The following is a 22316-nucleotide window of genomic DNA, read 5'->3' as shown; positions in this document are numbered from 1 at the left end:
GCATATTAGGGCTTATGCATATGCATACTGTACGTATGTGGACACCTGCTCATCAAACATCTCATTCCTAAATCATGGACATTAATATGGAGTTGGTCCCCCCTTTGCTGATTTAACAGCCTCTACTCTTCTGGAAGGCTTTCCACTAGATGTTGGAACATTGCTGTGGGGACTTGCTTCCATTCAGCCACAAGAGTATTAGTGAGGTCGTCACTGATGTTGGGCGATTAGGCCTGGCTTTACAATCGCCGTTCCTATTCATCTCAAAGGTGTTTGATGGGGTTGAGGTCAGGGCTCTGTGCAGACACTTTCAAGTTTGTCCACACCAATCTCGACAAACCATTTCTGTATGGTCCTCGCGTTGTGCATGGGGGCATTGTCTTGCTGAAACAGGAAAGTGCTTTCCCCAAACTGTTGCGACAAAGTTGGAAGCACAGAATCATCTAGAATGTCCTTGTATGCTGTAGCGTTAAGGTTTCCCTTCACTGGAGCGAAGGGGCCTAGCATCGAATCATAAAAAAGAACCCCAAACCCAGATTTGTCCCTCGGACTGCTAGATGGTGAAGCGTGATTGATCACTCCTGAGAACACATTTCCCTTGCTCCAGAGTCCAATGGCGGCGAACTTTACACCACTCCAGCAGACGTCCGGCATTGCTCATGGTGATCTTAGACTTGTGTGCGGCTGCTACTCGCTTCAGCACTCGGAAAACCAGTTGTGGCCTACCACTTCATGGCTGATCTGTTGTTGCTGCTAGACGTTTCCACTTCACAATAACATCACTTACAGTTGACCAGGGCAGCTCTAGCTGTGATGAACTGACTTGTAGGAAAGGTGGCATCCTCTGACAGTGCCACGTTCAAAGTCACTGAGCTCTTCAGTAAGGCTGTTCTACTGCCAATGTTTGTCTATGGAGAGTGCATGGCTTTGTGCTCGATTTTATACACCTGACAGCAACAGGTGTGGCTTAAATAGCCAAATACACACATTTGAAGGGGTGTCCACATATCTTTGTATATATAGTGTATCCCCTGATTATGGCATTTTTTCAATACTGACTCCTTTTGTCGTACAGTATGTACGAGTACCCTTAATATGTGCAGAGTACCCTTAATATTGTAATAAAACAATTCTAGTGATACAGTGCCTTCATAAAGTATTCAGACCCCTTGACTTTTTCCACATTTTTTTATGTTACAGCCTTATTCTAAAATGGATTTAATAGTTTTTTTTCTCCTCATCAATCTGCACACAATACCCCATAATGACGAAGCAGGTTTTTTTTAGACATTTTTGCACATGTATGAAAAATTAAAAACAAAAATATTAGTACTCAAACCCTTTACTCAGTACTTTGTTGAATCACCTTTGGCAGCAATTACAGCCGCAAGACTTCTTGCGTATGATACTTTAAGCTTGGCACATCTGTATTTGGGGAGTTTCTCCCATTCTTCTCTGCAGATCCTATCATGCTCTGTCATGTTGGACAGAGAGCGTCGGTACACACCTATTTCCAGGTCTCTTCAGAGATGTTTGATCGGGTTCAAGTCCGGGTTCTGGCTGGGCCACTCAACAACATTCAGAGACTTGTCCCCAAGCCACTCCTGCGTTGTATTGGCTGTGTGCTTAGGGTCGTTGTCCTGTTGGAAGGTGAACCTTCGCCCCAGTCTGAGGTCCTGAGCACTCTGGAGCAGGTTTACATCAAGGTTCTCTCTGTACTTGGCGCCGTTCATCTTTCCCTCGGTCCTGACTAGTCTGCCAGTCCCTGCCACTGAAAAACATCCACACTGCATGATGCTGCTACCACCATGATTCACCTTAGGGATGGTGCCAGGTTTCCTCCAGATGTGTTGCTTGGCATTCAGGCCAAAGAGTTCAATATTGGTTTCATCAGACCAGAGAATATTGTTTCTCATGGTCTTAAGAGTGGGCTGTCATGTGCCTTTTACTGAGGAGTGCCTCCGCACAGCCCTGTCTCGGCACTCTACGGACAAATCCGTTCGACCTTATGGCTTGGTTTTTGCTCTGACATGCACCGTCAACTGTGGGACCTTAAATAGACAGGTGTGTGCCTTTCCAAATCATGTACATTCAATTGAATTTACCACAGGTGGGCTCCAATCAAGATGTTGAAACATCTTAAGGATGATCAATGGAAACAGGATGCACTTGAGCTCAATTTCGAGTCTCATAGCAAAGTATCAATACTTTGGTAAATAAGGTATTTCAGTTTTTTTTAGACATTTGCTAAAATGTCTAAAAACCTGTTTTCGATTTGTCATTATGAGGTATTGTGTGCAGATTGACGAGGGGGAAAAACCTGACAAAATGTGAAAATAAGTCAAGGGCTCTGAATACTTTCCGAATGCACCGTACATAACTTGACATTTCTTCCATCCATTGTTTTAAGATAACCAACCTTCCAATTAATGAAATGGATTTCTTAGCCGTTATAACTGCTAGGTTACACAGTTTCTTCTGTTAACAGTCTCCAGTATCAACCTTTCCAAGCAAACAAAAATGGGAGAATCTGTAGACATGCTGACATAAAATAACATACTCTTTGCCAGAATTCTGCATGCCTTCACAAGACCATGACTTATGCAGCAGAAGAATACAATTTCTGAGTGCATGATATTTCTACTATATTGGCATATAGATGGTCTTAAACTGCAGTACTTTATGTCTAAGATGATATGAACACGACTGGTCATTCTAAAATATCTGTATCCATTTGTCATCATGAATAATGTCTCCCAGGTCTTCCTCACAGTTTTGTTTGACGTGTTTTGTGTCATCAGGAAAAGCCTATCCGTTTGGAAATCAACTTTAGAGGTTGTCAGATTGCCTTAAAAGAGTTTCAATATTTGAAGCTTCTTGCTTGTCCAGTGTTTGCTGCACAGAGAAAATGAAGTATTATGTTGGCAAAAATCCCACTCTGCGCTGTCACAGACTGGTCTTCATTGCTGCCAGACCCTGATGAGACCCCTGTCACTATCTGATCCTGCTCAGATGAGGCATGACAAAGAATTACCTTGGTGTACATTTATACATTATATTATCCATGAATAGAATCAATGGTTCAATAATTGAAATGACCATTATTCCCAGATCCCTGACTGTGCCTAGCCATGAACTCAAGATGGAACTTTATATCCATTCACTGATTGTTATAATATACTGCAAAATTCACTTGAGCTCCGTATACTGGTTTTCTCTGGCTGTCTGACCCTGCAGGGACACCTGTCACTATCTGATCCTGATAAGACATGATGAGTATAGTGGTGTGTACTGACTGTGCACCATGACAGTGAAGCCTGTAACCTGTTTATGCCATGTCAGTGTGAAAAGTAAGTAATTAGCTAGGGAAACTGACAAATCAATAATGTTACATTGCTATACTGAACAATAAAAACGTATATTGCGCTGAAAAAACATCAGCATATTGGTCTTTTGGCTAGCTCTAGCTAATGGTACATCATCAAATTTACTTCTATTGAAACGGAACAAAACAAAGGCTACAAAAAATTCCCATATACAGTACAGCCGTTAGATACTGCTACCTGACAGATAGCTAGAGGCGAGGTAGAGCTGAAGTGGCTGTGGTAGGTACTAGCTAGCCAACTAGCTGCTAGGAGTTCATTCACTTCAGTCAAAAGGGGATAAAACATTAGCTAACATAAAATGTCAGCTACATTACTAGCTCAGCACATGGAATACATACCTTTTTCTGTCAAACAGCAGTTACCTTGTCCTCTATATCAGTCAACTAAAGAGTATTCAGTTTATGCTCTGCTCGCTTTTACAATTTGGAGAAAAAGCAGCAGGCTCTGTGGTGTTAATGCTGTCCTAAATCCAGCTTTTGTAATTGGACAGTGAGCATTCTAGGCTATTTTGGCACCATGTTTCTGGGGCTAGACCCTAAAAGTCAGAAGCAGGGCCAGCTAGCCCTTGGCTAAGTTTGGTGCTAGCCCACTTTAGAATGTGCAGGTGTGAACACTCGCTTAGCCCCAGGCTAAAATCTCCCATAGCCCTGGGCTAAGGTGTGAATGGGCCTTATGTAAACTCCTCTGTATGCTGATGTTGTCCATAGACACTAAAAGGTCACTATCAAGCACATATCTAATGATAGCAAACATCTCTGTCTAGTTTAAAAGCGAAACTTCCATGTAACTGATACGATGAGTGAGGCTTTATTGTTCTCTGCCAAGATGCGGCCTATAAGTAAGTAAGTAAGTAAGTAAGTAAGTAAGTGAGTAATTGTGTGTGTGTGTGTGTGTGTGTGTGCGCGATGTCATCACTACTCTCCCTGGTCCCAGGATTGGCAATTATAACCAGTCCATAACCAGTCCATCCAGAATGCATTATAATACAGCCCACACTAATTTTGGAGCATAGGCTAGACCAATTATGTACCAAAGACATCTTAAATCAGTTGTGTTTTATGTGTTCCTGCAATGCGTAATATGCTGTTATGCTATGTATTGTGTTACGGCACAATTAGGGTTGCAAAGGCTCGGAAACTTTCCAGTAAATGTTTATTTCCGGAAATCTTTCATGTCAAGTTAAGCCCGGCAATATTGGGAATTTTGCTTAAATTCATCAAAAAAGTTAGCTTATAACAGTGAACCTTTTTTTTGTGGGATACACATAAGGCAATTCTAGGGCTTGTGGCATATTTTGATTAAACTATCCCCAATTCAATGGAATTGCAACCCTCTGCATGCACAGTGCATTCTTCCATCACATGTACAGAATGTACTAATGAGATGCTATTGAGCCCACACTACTACACTGTCTGAGCCAAGGACTACATGCTTTCTGGTTATGATTACAATACTGCATGGGGTGAATATATTTTATATGACATACATGATTTTTTTGCTAATTAGTAAATAGTAGCCAACAGCAAAGTCTGTTTAAATCATTTCTAAGTTTTTAACAATTTCTGCTAGTTAGTTTTTGCTACCATGTGGATTTTAGCTTGCTTGAGCCTGCTAACTGAGGAGTGTTATTTCACCTGTTTCCATACATGTTTCATTTTAAAACAGTTATCTTACAAAGGAGTTGTTAATTCTAACTGCTTAACTATTTATCTGTACATGGAATTGTATTTGTTTTTTTACTATTTTTTTATAATCTTTACAGGAAAATGCCACGGGCACTATGTGATGTGTGGAGACATTTCACTGCAACTAACGTAGAAGGAAAAGTTGTGTACATTTGCAAATACTGTGCCAAATTATATGGGAAGAATGCAACAAAGATGCAGAATCATTTGGCCAAGTGCATAAAGTTCCCTCAGTGCTTAAAACAAGCCATCTCTGACAAAAGTCCCTCTACTTCTATTCGAGGTGAAAATAATGAATCAGACACCTTATCGATAGCAACAGCTCAGGGTCCTCCAGGAATCAGAATTTTTTGGACTCAATGGAGGAACGCAGTCAGAGAAATGCTGATGAAATGACCCATACACAGGCAATGTGTATTGGGAGAGATTTATAAATGTTCTTCGCCCAGCATACACCCCACCAACCAGACATGCTTTATCTACACATTTGCCAGATACAGAGTTCAACAGAGGTCAGGCAAATCATAGAGAAAGCAGACTGTATTGCAATCATCTCTGATGGGTGTTCGAATGTTCGTGGGCAAGGAATAATTAACTACATCATATCCACCCCTCAACCAGTATTCTACAAAAGCACAGACAAGAGGGGTAACAGACTCACCGGTCTCTACATTGCAGATGAGCTGAAGGCAGTCATCAATGACCTTGGACCACAGAAGTTATTTGCACTGATGACAGACAATGCTGTGAACATGAAGGCTGCTTGGTCTAAAGTGGAGTCCTACCCACACATCACACCCATTGGCTGTGCTGCTCATGCATTGAATCTGCTCCTCAAGGACATCTTGGCACTGAAACAATGGATACACTACAAGAGAGCCAAGGAAATGGTTACGTATTTGAAGGGTCATCAAGTTACAACAGCAATCTACCTCACCAAGCAAAGTGAGAAGAATAAGGGCACCACATTGAAGCTGCCCAGCAACACCCATTGGGGTGGTGTTGTCATCATGTTTGACAGCCTCCTGGATGGGAAGGAGTCTCTCCAAGAATGGCCATATCTCAGTCTGCCGGCATGGACAGCCCCATCAAGAGGATCCTCCTAGATTATGTATTTTGGGAGAGAGTGGTAAGTAGCCTGAAACTCCTGAAACCTATAGCAGTGGCCATTGCACGGATTGAGAGAGACAATGCCATCCTGTCTGATGTTCAGACTCTACTTGCAGATGTAAGAGAAGATATCTGTACTGTCCTGCCCACTTCACTGTTGTTCCAAGCAGAGGAAACTGCAGTTCTGAAATACATCAAAAAGTGTGAAGACTTCTGCCTGAAGCCCATACATGCCGCAGCGTACATGTTGGACCCCAAGTATGCTGGCAAGGGCATCCTGTCTGGTGCATAGATCAACAAGGCCTATGGTTTCATCACTATCGTGTCTCGCCACCTTGGCCTGGATGAGGGCAATGCTATTGGCAGTCTGGCAAGGTACACATCCAAACAAGGGCTTTGGAATGGAGATGCAATATGGCCGTCGTGCTAACATATCTCATCAGCCACCTGGTGGAAGGGACTTTGTGGATTACAGGCTCTTTCCCCTGTTGCCTCCATCATCCTCCAAATCCCATCAACATCAGCCGCCTCGGAGCGCAACTGGCCTTTCTTTGGCTACACACACACCAAAGCATTCAACAGGCTGACCAATACAAGGGTTTAAAAATTGGTGGCCATCCGGGCAAATTTGAGGCTTTTTGAGCCTGACAATGAGCCATCCTCAACAGGGTTGGAAAGTGACAGTAAACATGAGGCCTCAGAGTCTGATGTTCAAGAGGTGAACATTGAGGAGATCCAGGGAGAAGACATGGAAGCCTGAGAGGAAGACAACCAAAGCTTTAGTTTCTCGACTATCATGTAGAAAACTTTTTTGGGAGATGCGATGGATCTTTGGGGGTCATTCAATATTCCCTTTATTTTGTTGTTCAGTGAAATCATCCCATGTGAAGAGTCAACTCATTTAATTAAAGTTCAATTCGTAGCTAAATAATTCAAATATATATATATATTGGAAGAATTTAATAATTTGCAATTATGTCTACTTATGATAAGGTAAAAGGTTTATGTTTCTGTCAACATATGATATGGTAAATATATCCAATGCAAAAACCATCTACATTTAAATGGTATTAATATTAATTTGCATATATTTCCATTCATTCCCATATATTCCCTTTAAGTCGCACGGAAAGTTTCCATCTCTGAATATTCCCCAAAATGTGCAACCCTAGGAACAATCATAATTTTTACTCCGTTATTTGTGTGTTCGGTCTTGTGCTCCTAAGCCTATACGCATAAGATTTAATATGCGTATGGGTGTTTTGAATTAATCATCACCTTGGAAAGCGCTGTCCATTTTGTTGTCAGGCTTTGAAACAACATCCACAACAACCATGTTTTACACTCTGTTTTACACTCAGTTTCAAGTTAAACTCAGTTAAACTTCTTTATTCAAATTATCATCATAGTGAGGTGTTTTAAAAGTACGATAGGCCTACTGTCTTTCCGGTAAATGTTTGATGTGATTTTCGATTGCATTTGACTTGATGTCAGAGTGGTTAGAGGGACAATAGAGTCCTGAGTACCAAGCCATTAGGACCTGATGATCGTTAGCAAGATGGATACTACTAACACGTGTCCAGAGTGCATAAAAGGAGATTACCTAAATGGTCACGTGGAATTTTACTGCAGTCATGACTCATGACCAATCAGCCTATACACATCTCGGTAGTAACTCCAGCTCCTGGGTCCATTCTGGCTCATTGAACAGGCCTCTACTGCCTCTACTCCACAACAGAAAATCATTCTGCGTGCATACGTGTGTGTACGTGTAAGGTGCATTCAAAAAGTATTCAGACCCCTTTGTTCCACATGTTGTTACGTTACAGCCTGATTCTAAAATGGATTCAATTGAACATTTTCCTCACCAATCTACAGACAATGTCAAAGTGAAGACAGGTTTTTATACATTTTTTCACATTTATAAAAATAAAAAGCAGAAATACCTTATCTACTTTTTCAGACCCAGTTTTCAGACCCTTTGCTATGAGACTCCATTTATCATACTTGAGATGTTTCTACAACTTTATTGGAGTCCACCTGTGTTAAATTCAATTGATTGTACATGATTTGGAAAGGCACACACCTGTCTATTTAAGGTCCCACAGTTGACAGTGCATGTCAGAGCAAAAACCAAGCCATGAGGTTGAAGGAATTGTCTGTAGAGTGCTGAGACAGGATTGTGTAGAGGCACAGATCTGGGGAAGGGTACCAAAATATTTCTGCAGCATTGAAGGTCCCCAAGATCACAGTGGCCTCAATCATTCTTAAACGGAAGAAGTTTGGAACCACCAAGACTCCTTCTAGAGCTGGGCGCCCGGCCAAACTGAGCAATCGTGGGAGAAGGGCCTTGGTCAGGGAGGTGACTAAAAACACGATTCCTCTGTGTAGATAGTAAAACCTTCCAGAAGGACAACCATCTCTGCAGCACTCCGCCAATCAGGCCTTTATGGTAGAGTGGCCAGAGAGAGAGAGAGAGAGAGAGAAAGAGGGAAGGAGAGAGACACAGTGGGCCTTTCTGATATAGCCAAGGTTGAAATAAACACTTCAGATCATAAAATAGAATATTGTCCTACAAAGAGGAAATGCTCTGCAGTCTTACAAACACACAAGGACAGACATATTCCATTATATTTATTTCTAGGATCTGTATTCATAATCTATGATTAGTCACACAACATGGACCCTTCCTAGGTTCCCCGCTCAGTGTTCATGTGTCTTCGTCCTATCCGCCTGCTCCTCAACATTTACAGTAGACAGGCGAGCAAAGCTGTGATTGTTTTTATTCACAGTTTTGATCAATATGGTAAGGGCTATTATTATCAGGCATTGCCAAATCGTAATGTCGTGCCCTGTTGCATCTTGGGAGCTGCATTGAATTGGAGGCGGTGGCTTGAGGACATGGTGACCCAGATGAATGAGCTGCCGAAATGATCACCCCAGGGCCTCTGGAGCATTCCACTGCTGACTGTGTTGTCGTAGGAACGCTCCTAATGATTTCATAACTACAGTGTTTCATTTTATTCTGACATGCCAAGCTAGGTTTGGTTGGAATTTGAATTTCTGAGTTCTGGTATCTGATAAGTAGAATTGGGCTGAGCTCTGCGTGAGCTCTGAGCTATGTGTCCTATGTGACACATTCCATGAACTGTGTGCCTTGCTAGCTCCAATCTAGCCTCACACAACAGATATATCCAGTTGTTTATCATGGAAAGCATTAGCTCTATTGTTAACATTTTTGAGGTGGCCCACTCTTTTATGGTATGCAAAACTTACAGTGTAATTTTAACTCTTAGCAATGCTCTATCTTTCCATCCCAGGTTATGACATCTCCAGCCTTACTACTGAGGAGGGTGCCAGATGGGAGAGTCGGAGGCTACTACAGGAGTCCTGGGACAACGAGACAGACCTTCTGTTGGACCCCCCGTCCAAAAACTGCACTGAGCCAGGTAGGGCAGGCCCCGCTTTAGAAGTTGTGATTCAACTTTTGGTTGCCAGGTTGGTGAAACTATTGGCCAAGCGAGAAATTCTGTAGTGGAGTTGAATCTTTGGAATTAGTATACATGGGAGTCCCATGTGGGATTCCTGCAGGATATAGGGAAGACTGGAGTAGAGATGAAATCAAATAAATTAAGGGGGATTGAAAATTCAGACAGGTAGGGATGCAAATTACCACGGTTATTGTCATCACTGTCATTTTTTTAATGTTTGGAGCTTGTAATGCATCATCATGCATCTTCAAAAATTAGCCTCAACATACCTAATGAATACAACACACCCCTATCTCAAATGCTCTGAACATTTGGAAATTAAGCTGTTTGAATCGCCCCCTTATCATAAAATGAATGTATTAAGATTATTATGACAATTATTATTTTAAGTTCACGGTTATTGTCCATAATTGACCGTTTCACAATTCTACAATACTTATAGACAATACAGTGGGTATTATAAGTATTCACCCCCCTTGGATTTTTTAAACATTTTGTTGCTTTACAAAGTCGGAATGAAATAGATTCAATTGTAATTTTTTTCATTGAGCTACACAACGTACTGCATAAGAATGACAAATTAATACATATTAAATAACTAAAATATGGTCTTTATATAAGTATTCAACCCCTTTGCTTAGGCAAGCCTAATTACTTCAGGAATAAAATGTGGATTAACAAATCACATAATATGTTGGACTCACTCTGTGAAATAAGAGTGGGTTGACATTATTTTTTAATGACTACGCCTTCCTTTGTCCCCATTCATACAACATATGTAAGATCCCTCATCTAAGTATTGAATTTCAAGCACAGAGTCAACAATAAAGACGAAGGAACTATTCGAGAGCCTCATAAAGAAGGGCAGTGATTGGTAGATGGATAACAATAACAAATCAGACATTGAATATCTCTTTAAGCATCATCAAATTAATAATTATGCTGTGGATGATGTATTAAACCACCCAGACACATCAAATATTTATTTTGACGTTCTTCTGAACTGAGCTGCAGGACAAGAAGGAAACTGCTCAGGGATGTCAGTTGTGTGTGTATAATTGCGTAACTGTCTGGTTGTATTGTGAATTGAAAGATGAATACTCTTTCTCCATCCTGCTCCTCAGACTCTTCTTCATAGGGCCGTAGTACCTTCCCTTGCCCCAAGCAATGCAAGAAGTCCTGTCCGTCTGTTGTTTTTTTATTACCTGTATTTAACTAGGCAAGGCAGTTAAAAACAAATTCTTATTTACAATGATGGCCTACCCCAGCCAAACCCTAACCAGGACGACACTGGGCACTGCCCTATGGGACTCCCAATCACAGCCGGTTGTGATACAGCCTGGAAACAAACCAGGGTCTGTAGTGATGCCTCTAGCACTGAGATGCAGTGCCTTCGACCGCAGCGCCACTCGGGAGCCCTGCAATCAGATGAGTCTCTATGGAATTAATTTATTGCTGATGCTTACAAGTCAACAGGAATGCATATGACACATTTTTTTCAACTGTTAGTTTGTTGAGTGATAGTTTCATGTAGCAAATATAGCAAAAATATAGACAAAAACCCTGATTATAACACTGAAAATAAATAAATTCTGAATCAGGTCCAGAGTAACACAAATCTCCCTTGAATGCTCCATGTCCACACGGGTCAATGGAAACAAGATCTGAACAATTAGCACTTTCAATTCCCCCTGTCAGCATGGCTACAGCTGACACACAGGAAAACGCTCACACACTGGCAGTCAAGCAGTCAGGCGGAGTATGTGTGTGTGCGTGTGTGCGTGAATATGTTTTACTGTACATTATGTGATTTTGTGTCCTTCTGTGTCCTACAATGGGAATGTTCTGGAAGGAATAAGGCCTCAAGCTATAAAAGACTCAAGGAGAATTGACATTTGACTGGATCCAGTGAGTAGAATGAGATCTGATAGATTGTGAGATCATCGTTAATGTGTAATCATTACTAATGAAGCGAATGGACATCCACATTAATCTGTGATGATGAAACTCTGATCTCTCGCTTTCTATGCATACATAGCCTGGTCTACTGGCCCAAGTTGAGCGATGTTTAAGGATGTTGGATTGGAGGAATAGTGGAAAGGAGAGCGAGAGATAGAGAGAGAAGGGGGGAGAATGATTAAGAGGGAGTGAGAGATTGAGAGAGGAAGAGAGACAGAGACAATGATCAAGAGGGGGTGAGAGAATGAGAGATAGATGAGACCGGCTCTTTTGTGCAGAAAAGCAGGAAGAATCCCTATTAAAATAATTCCAGCGTTTCAGGATGCAAAGCGTGATTAAGCGGAAAACAGGCTATTAAGTATTTCTGTCTAAATATAACTCCCATATAACTTACTCGGAGAGAGCAGGGGTTGGAAGCAGGCAATAGGATAAAGAGCTGTCTAGAGCATATGAGAGTGTGTGTGTGTGTGTGTGTGTGTGTGTGTGTGTGTGTGTGTGTGTGTGTGTGTGTGTGTGTGTGTGTGTGTGTGTGTGTGTGTGTGTGTGTGTGTGTGTGTGTGTGTGAGTGAGTGTGCATTCGGCTTAGGTGTGGGTTTGGTTTGTGTGTGTGCACGTTGTATCTAGGACAGGGGCGAATTTTGGGAGGCGGTGTGTTAACAGTGAGATCAAGAGATTGCTTGGCAGAATGCAGTCTCATAAAGCCCCAGGATTCCACATGGAAAACCCTCACAAATACAAGGACCCAGAAAAACACACACGCCCACGGAAAGACAAACACACGCCCACGGGCAATGCAAACACACAGAGTGCCGTTATCGGAGTTAGAATACAGCTTACATATCTGCATATCTTCACAACACCCACCAAGGTTGGGCTCAATTCAAATTGAAGGCAGTCAATTCAGGAAGTAAAAAAAATGAAATTACAAACATCGAAAAAAGGGCATTTATTTTCAATGACTTCTCCATAAACTGAAAAGTAGAAGCTATTTATAAAAATTCTAAAAAGTTTATTTATAAAATTACAAATTAAAAATCATATCACTTCCTGAATTGACTGCATTCAATTCGAATTGAGCCCAACTCTGTCACACACACACACACACACACACACACACACACACACACACACACACACACACACACACACACACACACAGACATCCCTGAGCTGCAGCTCAGTTCAGGAGAATTAATAAATACAACTTTGATGTGTCTGGGTGGTTTAATACATCATCCACAGCATAATTATTAACTTGATGATGCTTAGAGAGATATTCAATGTCTGATTTGTTATTGTTATCCATCTAACAATCACTGCCCTTCCCAGGTCTTTGTTGCTGAATCTGTGATTGAAATTCAATACTTAGATGAGGGATCTTACAGATGTTGTATGATTGGGGACAGAGGAAGGCGTCGTCTTTAATAAACCACGTCAACCCCTCTTATTTCACAGAGTGAGTCCAACATATTATGTGATTTGTTTAACCAAATTTTACGACTAAACTAATTAGGCTTGCCTAAACAAAGGGGGTGAATACTTATGTAAAGACCATATTTTGTTTATTTAATTTGAATTCATTTGTAATTCTTATGCAATATTTTGTGTAGATCAATGATTAAAAAAAAACTGAATCTATTTCAATCCGGCTTTTTAAAGCAACAAAACATTTTTTCAAAATCCAATACTTATGATACCCATTGTATGTAAGTATTATATATATATATTTAAAACCTTTATTTAACCTTTATTTAACTAGGGCTGGCAGGTGGTAATGGGAATTGAAATGAAGTATACTATTTTGCCATCCTGCTACTCAGACTCTTCCTCATAGGGCCATAGTTCCTTCCCTTACAGCTGATTGGCTCCTGCTTCAAGGTATGCAACTGTTGGGTGAATGTCGCGCTCTAGGTAGTAGTCGAGACGTACCAAGTATACATTTGAGTATTATGTTTAGCCGACTGTATTTTTACAAAACGTGTAGTAAGTGTGAAGAGGCTCTATGTTAGACTCTCAGAGTTGTGCAGGGACTCTGCTCTGTGCTGTGTATCCCTGTAATTGGCCTCACAGTGACTTGATCAATGACACCATTTTCTCTCACAGACATCTACAACATACAGAGCCCCCAAACACCATTCCTTCATTATGCAGGATCTCAGTGTGGTCTTTCAGATTAGAGATAAACATGTTTACGTCACCTAGATTCTCCTCTCCTCACTTACTGCAAACAAAAAAGAGGCAGACACCTCATTAGAATGCCTCTCTGAGTGTGTGTGTGTGTGTGTGTGTGTGTGTGTGTGTGTGTGTGTGTGTGTGTGTGTGTGTGTGTGTGTGCGTGCGGCGTGTGTGCGTGTGTGCGGGTTTGAATGTGTGTGTATGTGTCTGTACTTGTCCTTTCCTTGCTGCAAGTTTCACATTAACAGCTGCTAACATAATTTCCCCCAAACTAAAGAAAAGACAGGAAGTCAGCACACATTAACTTGTTATAATACTTGTTACAATGGAATTAACATAAACTGTAGTAAAAGGCACTTAACCTTCTCTGGCAATGTACATTACAAGAATACATGCTTGAGACAAAACAAAATTAACTGTAATTTCTTCTCAAATTACCATAAACGGTAAGTGTCTCCAAGGTATATTCAGTATCAAAATGACGCATTCACTTTCATAGTATAGTAAAGATTCCTTTCTTCTCACATCTCCCTATAGCAGTATATACAGTTGAAGTCGGTTGTTTACATACATTTAGGATGGAGTCATTAAAACTAGTTTTTCAACCACTCCACAAATTTCTTGTTAACAAACTATAGTTTTGGCATGTCGGTTAGGACATCTACTTTGTGCATGACACAAGTAATTTTTTTAACAATTGTTTACAGATTATTTCACTTATAATTCATAATTCCAGTGGGTGAGAAGTTTACATACATTAAATTGACTGTGCTTTAAACAGCTTGGAAAATTCAAGAAAATGATGTCATGACTTTAGAAGATTCTGATAGGCTAATTGACATCGATTGAGTCAGTTGGAGGTGTACCTGTGGATGTATTCCAAGGCCTACCTTCAAAGTCAGTGACTCTTTGCTTGACATCATGGGAAAATCAAAAGAAATCAGCCAAGACCTCAGGACAAAAATTGTAGACCTCCACAAGTCTGGTTCATTCTTGGGAGCAATTTCCAAACACCTGAAGGTACTACGTTCATCTGTACCAACAATAGTACGCAAGTATTAACACCATGGGACCATGCAGCTGTCATACTGCTCTGGAAGGAGACGCGTTCTGCCTCCTAGAGATCAACGTACTTTGGTGCAGAAAGTGCAAATCAATCCCAGAACAACAGCAAAGGACCTTGTGAAGATGCTGAAGGAAACAGATACAAAAGTATCTATATCTACAGTAAAACAAGTCCTATATCGACATAACCTAAAAGGCCACTCATTAAGGAAGAAGCCACTGCTCCAAAACCGCCATAAAAAAGCCAGACTACGGTTTGCAACTGCACATGGGGACAAAGATTGTACTTTTTGGAGAAATGTCCTCTGGTCTGATGAAACAACAATAGAACTGTTTGGCCATAATGACCATTGTTTGGAGGAAAAATCGGGATGCTTGCATGTCGAAGAACACCATCCAAACCATGAAGCACGGGGGTGGCAGCATCATGTTGTGGGGGTGCTTTGCTGCAGGAGGGACTGGTGCACTTCACAAAAAGGATGGCATCATGAGGCAAGGAAAATTACGTGGATATATTGAGTGAATCTCTCAAGACATCAGTCAGGAAGTTAAAGCTTGGTCGCAAACGGGTCTTTCAAATGGACAATGACCCCAAACATACTTCCAAAGTTGTGGCAAAATGACTTGAGGACAACAAAGTCAAGGCATTGGAGTAGCCATCACAAAGCCCTGGCCTCAATGCTGTAGAAAATGTGTGGGCTGAACTGAAAAAGTGTGTGTGAGCAAGGAGGCCTACAAACCTGACTCAGTTATACCAGCTCTGTCAGGAGGAATGGGCCAAATTTCACCCAACTTACTGTGGGATGCTTGTGGAAGGCTACCCGAAACGTTTGACCCAAGTTAAACAATTTAAAGGCAATGCTACCTAATACTTAATGCGTGTATGTAAACTGACCCACTGGGAATGTGATGAAAGAAATAAAGGCTGAAATAAATCATTCTGTCTACTATTATTCTGCCATTTCACATTCTTTAAATAAGGTGGTGATCCTAACTGACCTAAGACAGGGAATTTCTACTCAGATTAAATTTCAGGAATTGTGAAAAACTGAGTTTAAATGTACTTGGCTAAGGTGTATGTAAACTTCCGACTTCAACTGTATCTGTATAATAGCTACACTATATATACAAAAGTATGTGAACACCCCTTCCAATTAGTGGATTCGGCTTTTTCAGCCTCACCCGTTGCTAATCGGTATATAAAATCGAGCACACAGTCATGCAATATCTGTAGACAAACATTAGCAGTAGAATGGCCTTACTGAAGAGCTCAGGTAGGCCACACAAGCTCACAGAACAGGCCCGCCAAGTTGCCGAAGCATCTAGCGCGTAAAAATCGTCTGTCCTTGGTTGCACTTCTGAGTTCTAAACTGCTTCTGGAAGCAACGTCAGCACAATAACTGTTCGTCGGGATCTTCATGAAATGGGTTTCCATGGCCGAGCACAAGCCAAAGATCACCTTGCGCAATGCCAAGCGTCGGCTGCAGTGGAGTAAAGCCCGCCACCATTGGAGCAGTGGAAATGCGTTCTCTGTTGTCATGAATCACGCTTCACCATCTGGCAGTCCGACGAACAAATCTGGGTTTGGCGGATGCCAGGAGAACGCTACCTGTCCGAATGCATAGTGCCAACTGTAAAGTTTGGTGGAGGAGGAAAAATGGTCTGGGGCTGTTTTTCATAGTTCGGTCTAGGCCCCTTAGTTCCAGTGAAGGGAAATCTTAATGCTACAGCATACAATGGCATTCTAGACGTGCTTCCAACTATGTGGCAACAGTTTGGAGAAGGCCCTTTCCTGTTTTAGCATTCAGCATGACAATGCCCTTGTGCACAAAGCGAGGTCCATACAGTAATGATTTATCGAGATCGGTGTGGAAGAACTTTACTGGCCTGCACAGAGCCCTGACCTCAACTCTATCTTACACCTTTGGGAAGAATTGGAATGCCGACTGCGAGCCAGGCCTAATCGCCCAACACAACCTCACTAATGCTCTTGTGGCTGAATGGAAGCAAGTCCCTGCAGCAACAGGGAGGACCAACTCCATATTAATAGCCATAATTTTGGAATGAGAATGAGGAGGTGACCACATACTTTTGATCATGTAGTGTACTTTCACAAAAAGATGAATGCCAGAGATACAATTCTCCACAAATGTTCTCTTTTTCAGTGTGTTTTATTAATGATTCATGGGACTGTGGGACAAAGGTATTTGCTTTCTTCCCCATGGTGCATCTGACAGAGAACAAACATGGTTTTAAAGGCACACAAGTCATGTTCTACTCACAGCATCCCCCCATAACAATGTGTTTCCCCCACCAGTTAGGCTTTCCATTCCCTGTGAGAAATTCCGTCTCCCTGAAAAGGAGATTCTGAGGAAGAAGGGCCCTGTGAGAGAATGGCGTGATGGAGGTACTTGTGCTATGTGTGTACCAGCATGAACGTGTGTGTGTGTGTGTGTGTGTGTGTGTGTGTGTGTGTGTGTGTGTGTGTGTGTGTGTGTGTGTGTGTGTGTGTGTGTGTGTGTGTGTGTGTGTGTGTGTGTGTGTGTGTGTGTGTGTGTGTGTGTGTGTCTGCTCAGTCCCCTCCTAGCCCTGGGCAAACCTGTTACTCCGGTAAACTTCACAGACTGGAAGGGGGGGGATACAATGTCACTTCCCATCACATCACATCCTGCAAGAAATCACGCCAGCAGGAAATAAAAAGAGACAGGAAAGACAAACAGAGAGCATGCAGAAAGTACAAACTGGATGATCTGATTGTGCATTACCATTGCATGTTGTGTGTCTGTCCTCTCTGTGTTGACTGGAATAGCCAGGGCATGTTAACAGTGCTAGGTGGCTTCTTTTTAGAAAGGATAAAGGGATACTAATTCAGTCATACAACTGAATACCTTCAAATGAAATGTGTCTTCCTCGTTTAACCCAACCCCTCTGAATCAGAGCAGTGCAGGGGGCTGTCATAATCAACATCCATGTCTTCAGCACCTGGGGAACAGTGGGTTAACTACCTAGGAGAAGAACAACAGATTTTTACCTCAGCCAGCAGCTTAGGGATTCGATCCAGCAACCCATCTGTTACTAGCCCAACGCTCTAACCACTTGACTAGAAAGACAGGGTTCTACTGCTTGTTTCATATATGTAACCCCTAAAAGTTATATATATAGTGGAACCCTTTTATGGGGTTCTTTGATCAGAACCCTATGGGTTCTTCACTGAACCAAAATATAGAACCCCAAGGACTCTTCTTCACTGAACCAAAATTGGTTCCATATAGAAGAACCCTGTATGGTGCCATTTATGAATTATGACTACTATACATTTTTGTAAATATATTTCCAACTAAGAATATAATTTAATAAACAATTAAATAATGGACAAAAGAATACCAGCATAATTTTTTATTTTATTGCCGTTATGTAAATGAAAACATAGTTTGGAAATATGCACTGGTGGCCAGGGAGGCCTATCTTTGTTTGAATGATGGCCCACAATCTTGGTACCAACCAGGGGAGAACAACTGGAGCCATTGGAAGTTCAAGACCAACCATGTCACTGCAGGCATTGTTAGCAGAATACAGGATCCCACATTATAGTGAATGGAAAATGGCAATCTTCGTGGTCAATCTTCATGTACAAGAAAAGTGTATTTGAAGTCAATCATAGTACCAATAATTGCTTCTAATACATCAGATATATGTCCTTGAACTGATTTGTTTATAATCACATGGAGAAATGATAAGGATCATTTAGTTGCTAATGGCAGCCTGCATACCCCGGGCAGCCTACAACTGGACTTACTCAATGAGAGGGGGCAGCACTGAGCTAGCCTGCAAAGTCACTTTCTGGAGTAGCTCAAACTGCACATTTTATGTCTCAATAAGATGCCATCTTAACCGAATTCATTTGACTTCAATGCGCTATTGAGTCTTCACATAGGAATGAATGGTGTCAAATAATCGAGGGTTTTGTCCATTCGTGTATCCAGTCATTGTTACCAACTCTGACTGACTTCTTTATGGAACAGAAGGCTACAGTTGCTGCCTGGCTGGTTCCTGAGAAGAAGAAAAAAATGAGCTAAAACATGAGTGAAAATGAAGACAAAATGCAGACGTATAATTATGATGACATAGAAGAACAACTTGTTGTCATCAGCAGCAGCAGCAGCCCGAAAGAGCACATCCTCTGCCTCTGATAGTTGGGTCACTGCCAGACTCTGAGCAAAACATAGGCAGTGTGGTAAAAGTCATGTAATGATTAACCAAGACTTATTTAGATACAGTACCTCCTCTTAGTCAGCCCACTGCCCATCACATGCATCCAACATAGGTCAGCAACAGTTTTGTAAATGGCTTCATGAAACATAACGCCCTCACTTGACTCCACACTGAAATACTGAAACAAAAGTAACAATTGGCTAATTGCCAGTGTCAGTTTAGTTTGCAACAGCACCGGTTTGTATTAACCTTTCTGTTTGCCTCTCTAACCTCTGCAACAATGTTGCAAAATAAGAATTTGATCTCCCCCTGCCACTTTAAGTGAATACCACTTTAATAATAATGACACTTTAATAATGTTTACATATCTTGCATTATTCATCTCATATGTATATGCTGTATTTTATACCACCTTGCATCTTGCCTATGCTGCTCTGTCATTGCTCATCCATATATTTATATGTATATACAGTGCCTTGCAAAAGTATTCGGCCCCCTTGAACTTTGCGACCTTTTGCCACATTTCAGGCTTCAAACATAAATATATAAAACTGTATTTTTTTTGTGAAGAATCAACAACAAGTGGGACACAATCATGAAGTGGAACGACATTTATTGGATATTTCAAACTTTTTTAACAAATCAAAAACTGCAAAATTGGGCGTGCAAAATTATTCAGCCCCCTTAAGTTAATACTTTGTAGCGCCACCTTTTGCTGCGATTACAGCTCTAAGTCGCTTGGGGTATGTCTCTATCAGTTTTGCACATCGAGAGACTGAAATGTTTTCCCATTCCTCCTTGCAAAACAGCTCGAGCTCAGTGAGGTTGGATGGAGAGCATTTGTGAACAGCAGTTTTCAGTTCTTTCCACAGATTCTCGATTGGATTCAGGTCTGGACTTTGACTTGGCCATTCTAACACCTGGATATGTTTATTTTTGAACCATTCCATTGTAGATTTTGCTTTATGTTTTGGATCATTATCTTGTTGGAAGACAAATCTCCGTCCCAGTCTCAGGTCTTTTGCAGACTCCATCAGGTTTTCTTCCAGAATGGTCCTGTATTTGGCTCCATCCATCTTCCCATCAATTTTAACCATCTTCCCTGTCCCTGCTGAAGAAAAGCAGGCCCAAACCATGATGCTGCCACCACCATGTTTGACAGTGGGGATGGTGTGTTCAGGGTGATGAGCTGTGTTCAGGGTGATGAGCTGTGTTGCTTTTACGCCAAACATAACGTTTTGCATTGTTGCCAAAAAGTTCAATTTTGGTTTCATCTGACCAGAGCACCTTCTTCCACATGTTTGGTGTGTCTCCCAGGTGGCTTGTGGCAAACTTTAAACAACACTTTTTATGGATATCTTTAAGAAATGGCTTTATTTTTGCCACTCTTCCATAAAGGCCAGATTTGTGCAATATACGACTGATTGTTGTCCTATGGACAGAGTCTCCCACCTCAGCTGTAGATCTCTGCAGTTCATCCAGAGTGATCATGGGCCTCTTGGCTGCATCTCTGATCAGTCTTCTCCTTGTATGAGCTGAAAGTTTAGAGGGACGGCCAGGTCTTGGTAGATTTGCAGTGGTCTGATACTCCTTCCATTTCAATATTATCGCTTGCACAGTGCTCCTTAGGATGTTTAAAGCTTGGGAAATCTTTTTGTATCCAAATCCAGCTTTAAACTTCTTCACAACAGTATCTTGGACCTGCCTGGTGTGTTCCTTGTTCTTCATGATGCTCTCTGCGCTTTTAACGGACCTCTGAGACTATCACAGTGCAGGTGCATTTATACGGAGACTTGATTACACACAGGTGGATTGTATTTATCATCATTAGTCATTTAGGTCAACATTGGATCATTCAGAGATCCTCACTGAACTTCTGGAGAGAGTTTGCTGCACTGAAAGTAAAGGGGCTGAATAATTTTGCGCGCCCAATTTTTCAGTTTTTGATTTGTTAAAAAAGTTTGAAATATCCAATAAATGTCGTTCCACTTCATGATTGTGTCCCACTTGTTGTTGATTCTTCACAAAAAAATACAGTTTTATATCTTTATGTTTGAAGCCTGAAATGTGGCAAAAGGTCGCAAAGTTCAAGGGGGCCGAATACTTTCGCAAGGCACTGTATTCTTATTCCATCCCTTTACTTAGATTTGTGTGTATTAGGTAGTTGTTGTGGAATTGTTAGATTACTTGTTAGATATTGCTGCACTGTCAGAACTAGAAGCACAAGCATTTCGCAACACTCGCAATAACACCTGCTAACCATGTGTATGTGACCAATAAAATGTGATTTGATATGATTTGCACTGTGTCGGGTGAGACAGCTAGCCATTTTTCTGACCAGGCGGGATCATACAGTAGCATTATTAATATGGAAAGCCTGTCAATGTCATGCGAAACAGCTCTAACAAAGGAAAAGGCACCTAGTTCGGTGTCATTTCAGAGTTTGACATGACTATGTTAGCTTTTATTAGCTGTCGTTGGCTAAAAAACACATTACACTCTGGGGTAGAGGGATAGAACCCTTAAGGAATGTGTGTGCGTATGCACGCGTGCGTGTATCAGGCTTAAATGTCATATTACTCAGCACAGTGACAGAAAGCAAAGCAAACTATTATGAGATGTGACACTGTGAGGTCTGTGTGTGTGTGTGTGTGTGTGTGTGTGTGTGCGTGCATGTGTAGTTTTATTGCAACAAATAAACAAAACAAAATATATATACAATCATCACAAATACAGCCAGAGAGGACATACATATTGGTTTTCTCTAGCCTTGAGCTTATAAGACAGATCAAATTTGAAGAATGAGCAGCCAAAACCATTGCCCACAGCACACCTCGCCACATTAAAGGAACAATCTGCAATTTACATATCCAGTTCAAAGTTTTGCCCCTGCACTTGTTTGTAAACAGTGGGGGTAGGTCTTGTCTTGGCAAATGGAACTGCTGCTATACTTCAACAGTTGACACCTTTAACATATCAAGTAGAGGTCAGCAGAGTTCTACTATAACGCTTTTCACCAGCTCAGGCCTCTGCTGTTGAATGTAGTTATTTATCCGTTTCATGCATGTATTAATGATTAAACATCCATCACTCTGGTAGGTGTATTGCATCATGTGACCTCGGCCTATATACCAGCAACACACCAAGGTTATCTGGAGAAAAAAATCTCGGCCACCGGAGTGTCTAATTAGGATCTTGATCTTAATTAGGATCATGATCTGCTATTAAACTAG

The 22316-nt window shown here is 41.3% G+C and overlaps 1 protein-coding gene across 1 annotated transcript in view; it reads left to right on the top strand.

Annotated features, from left to right (window-relative positions):
- The window catches only part of LOC110502452 (sodium/potassium/calcium exchanger 3), a 144112-nt gene that overhangs the window by 48979 nt on the left and 72817 nt on the right, over positions 1–22316 (top strand). Inside the window, exon 2 of the mRNA XM_021580477.2 lies at positions 9502–9630. Within this exon, the coding sequence (XP_021436152.1) occupies positions 9502–9630 (129 nt within the window). The remainder of the gene's footprint in view (positions 1–9501; positions 9631–22316) is intronic.

Source organism: Oncorhynchus mykiss, chromosome 23, assembly GCF_013265735.2.
Source record: "Oncorhynchus mykiss isolate Arlee chromosome 23, USDA_OmykA_1.1, whole genome shotgun sequence".
NCBI classification, from domain to species: Eukaryota; Metazoa; Chordata; class Actinopteri; order Salmoniformes; family Salmonidae; genus Oncorhynchus; species Oncorhynchus mykiss.
This window is presented reverse-complemented; position numbering and strand designations above follow the sequence as displayed.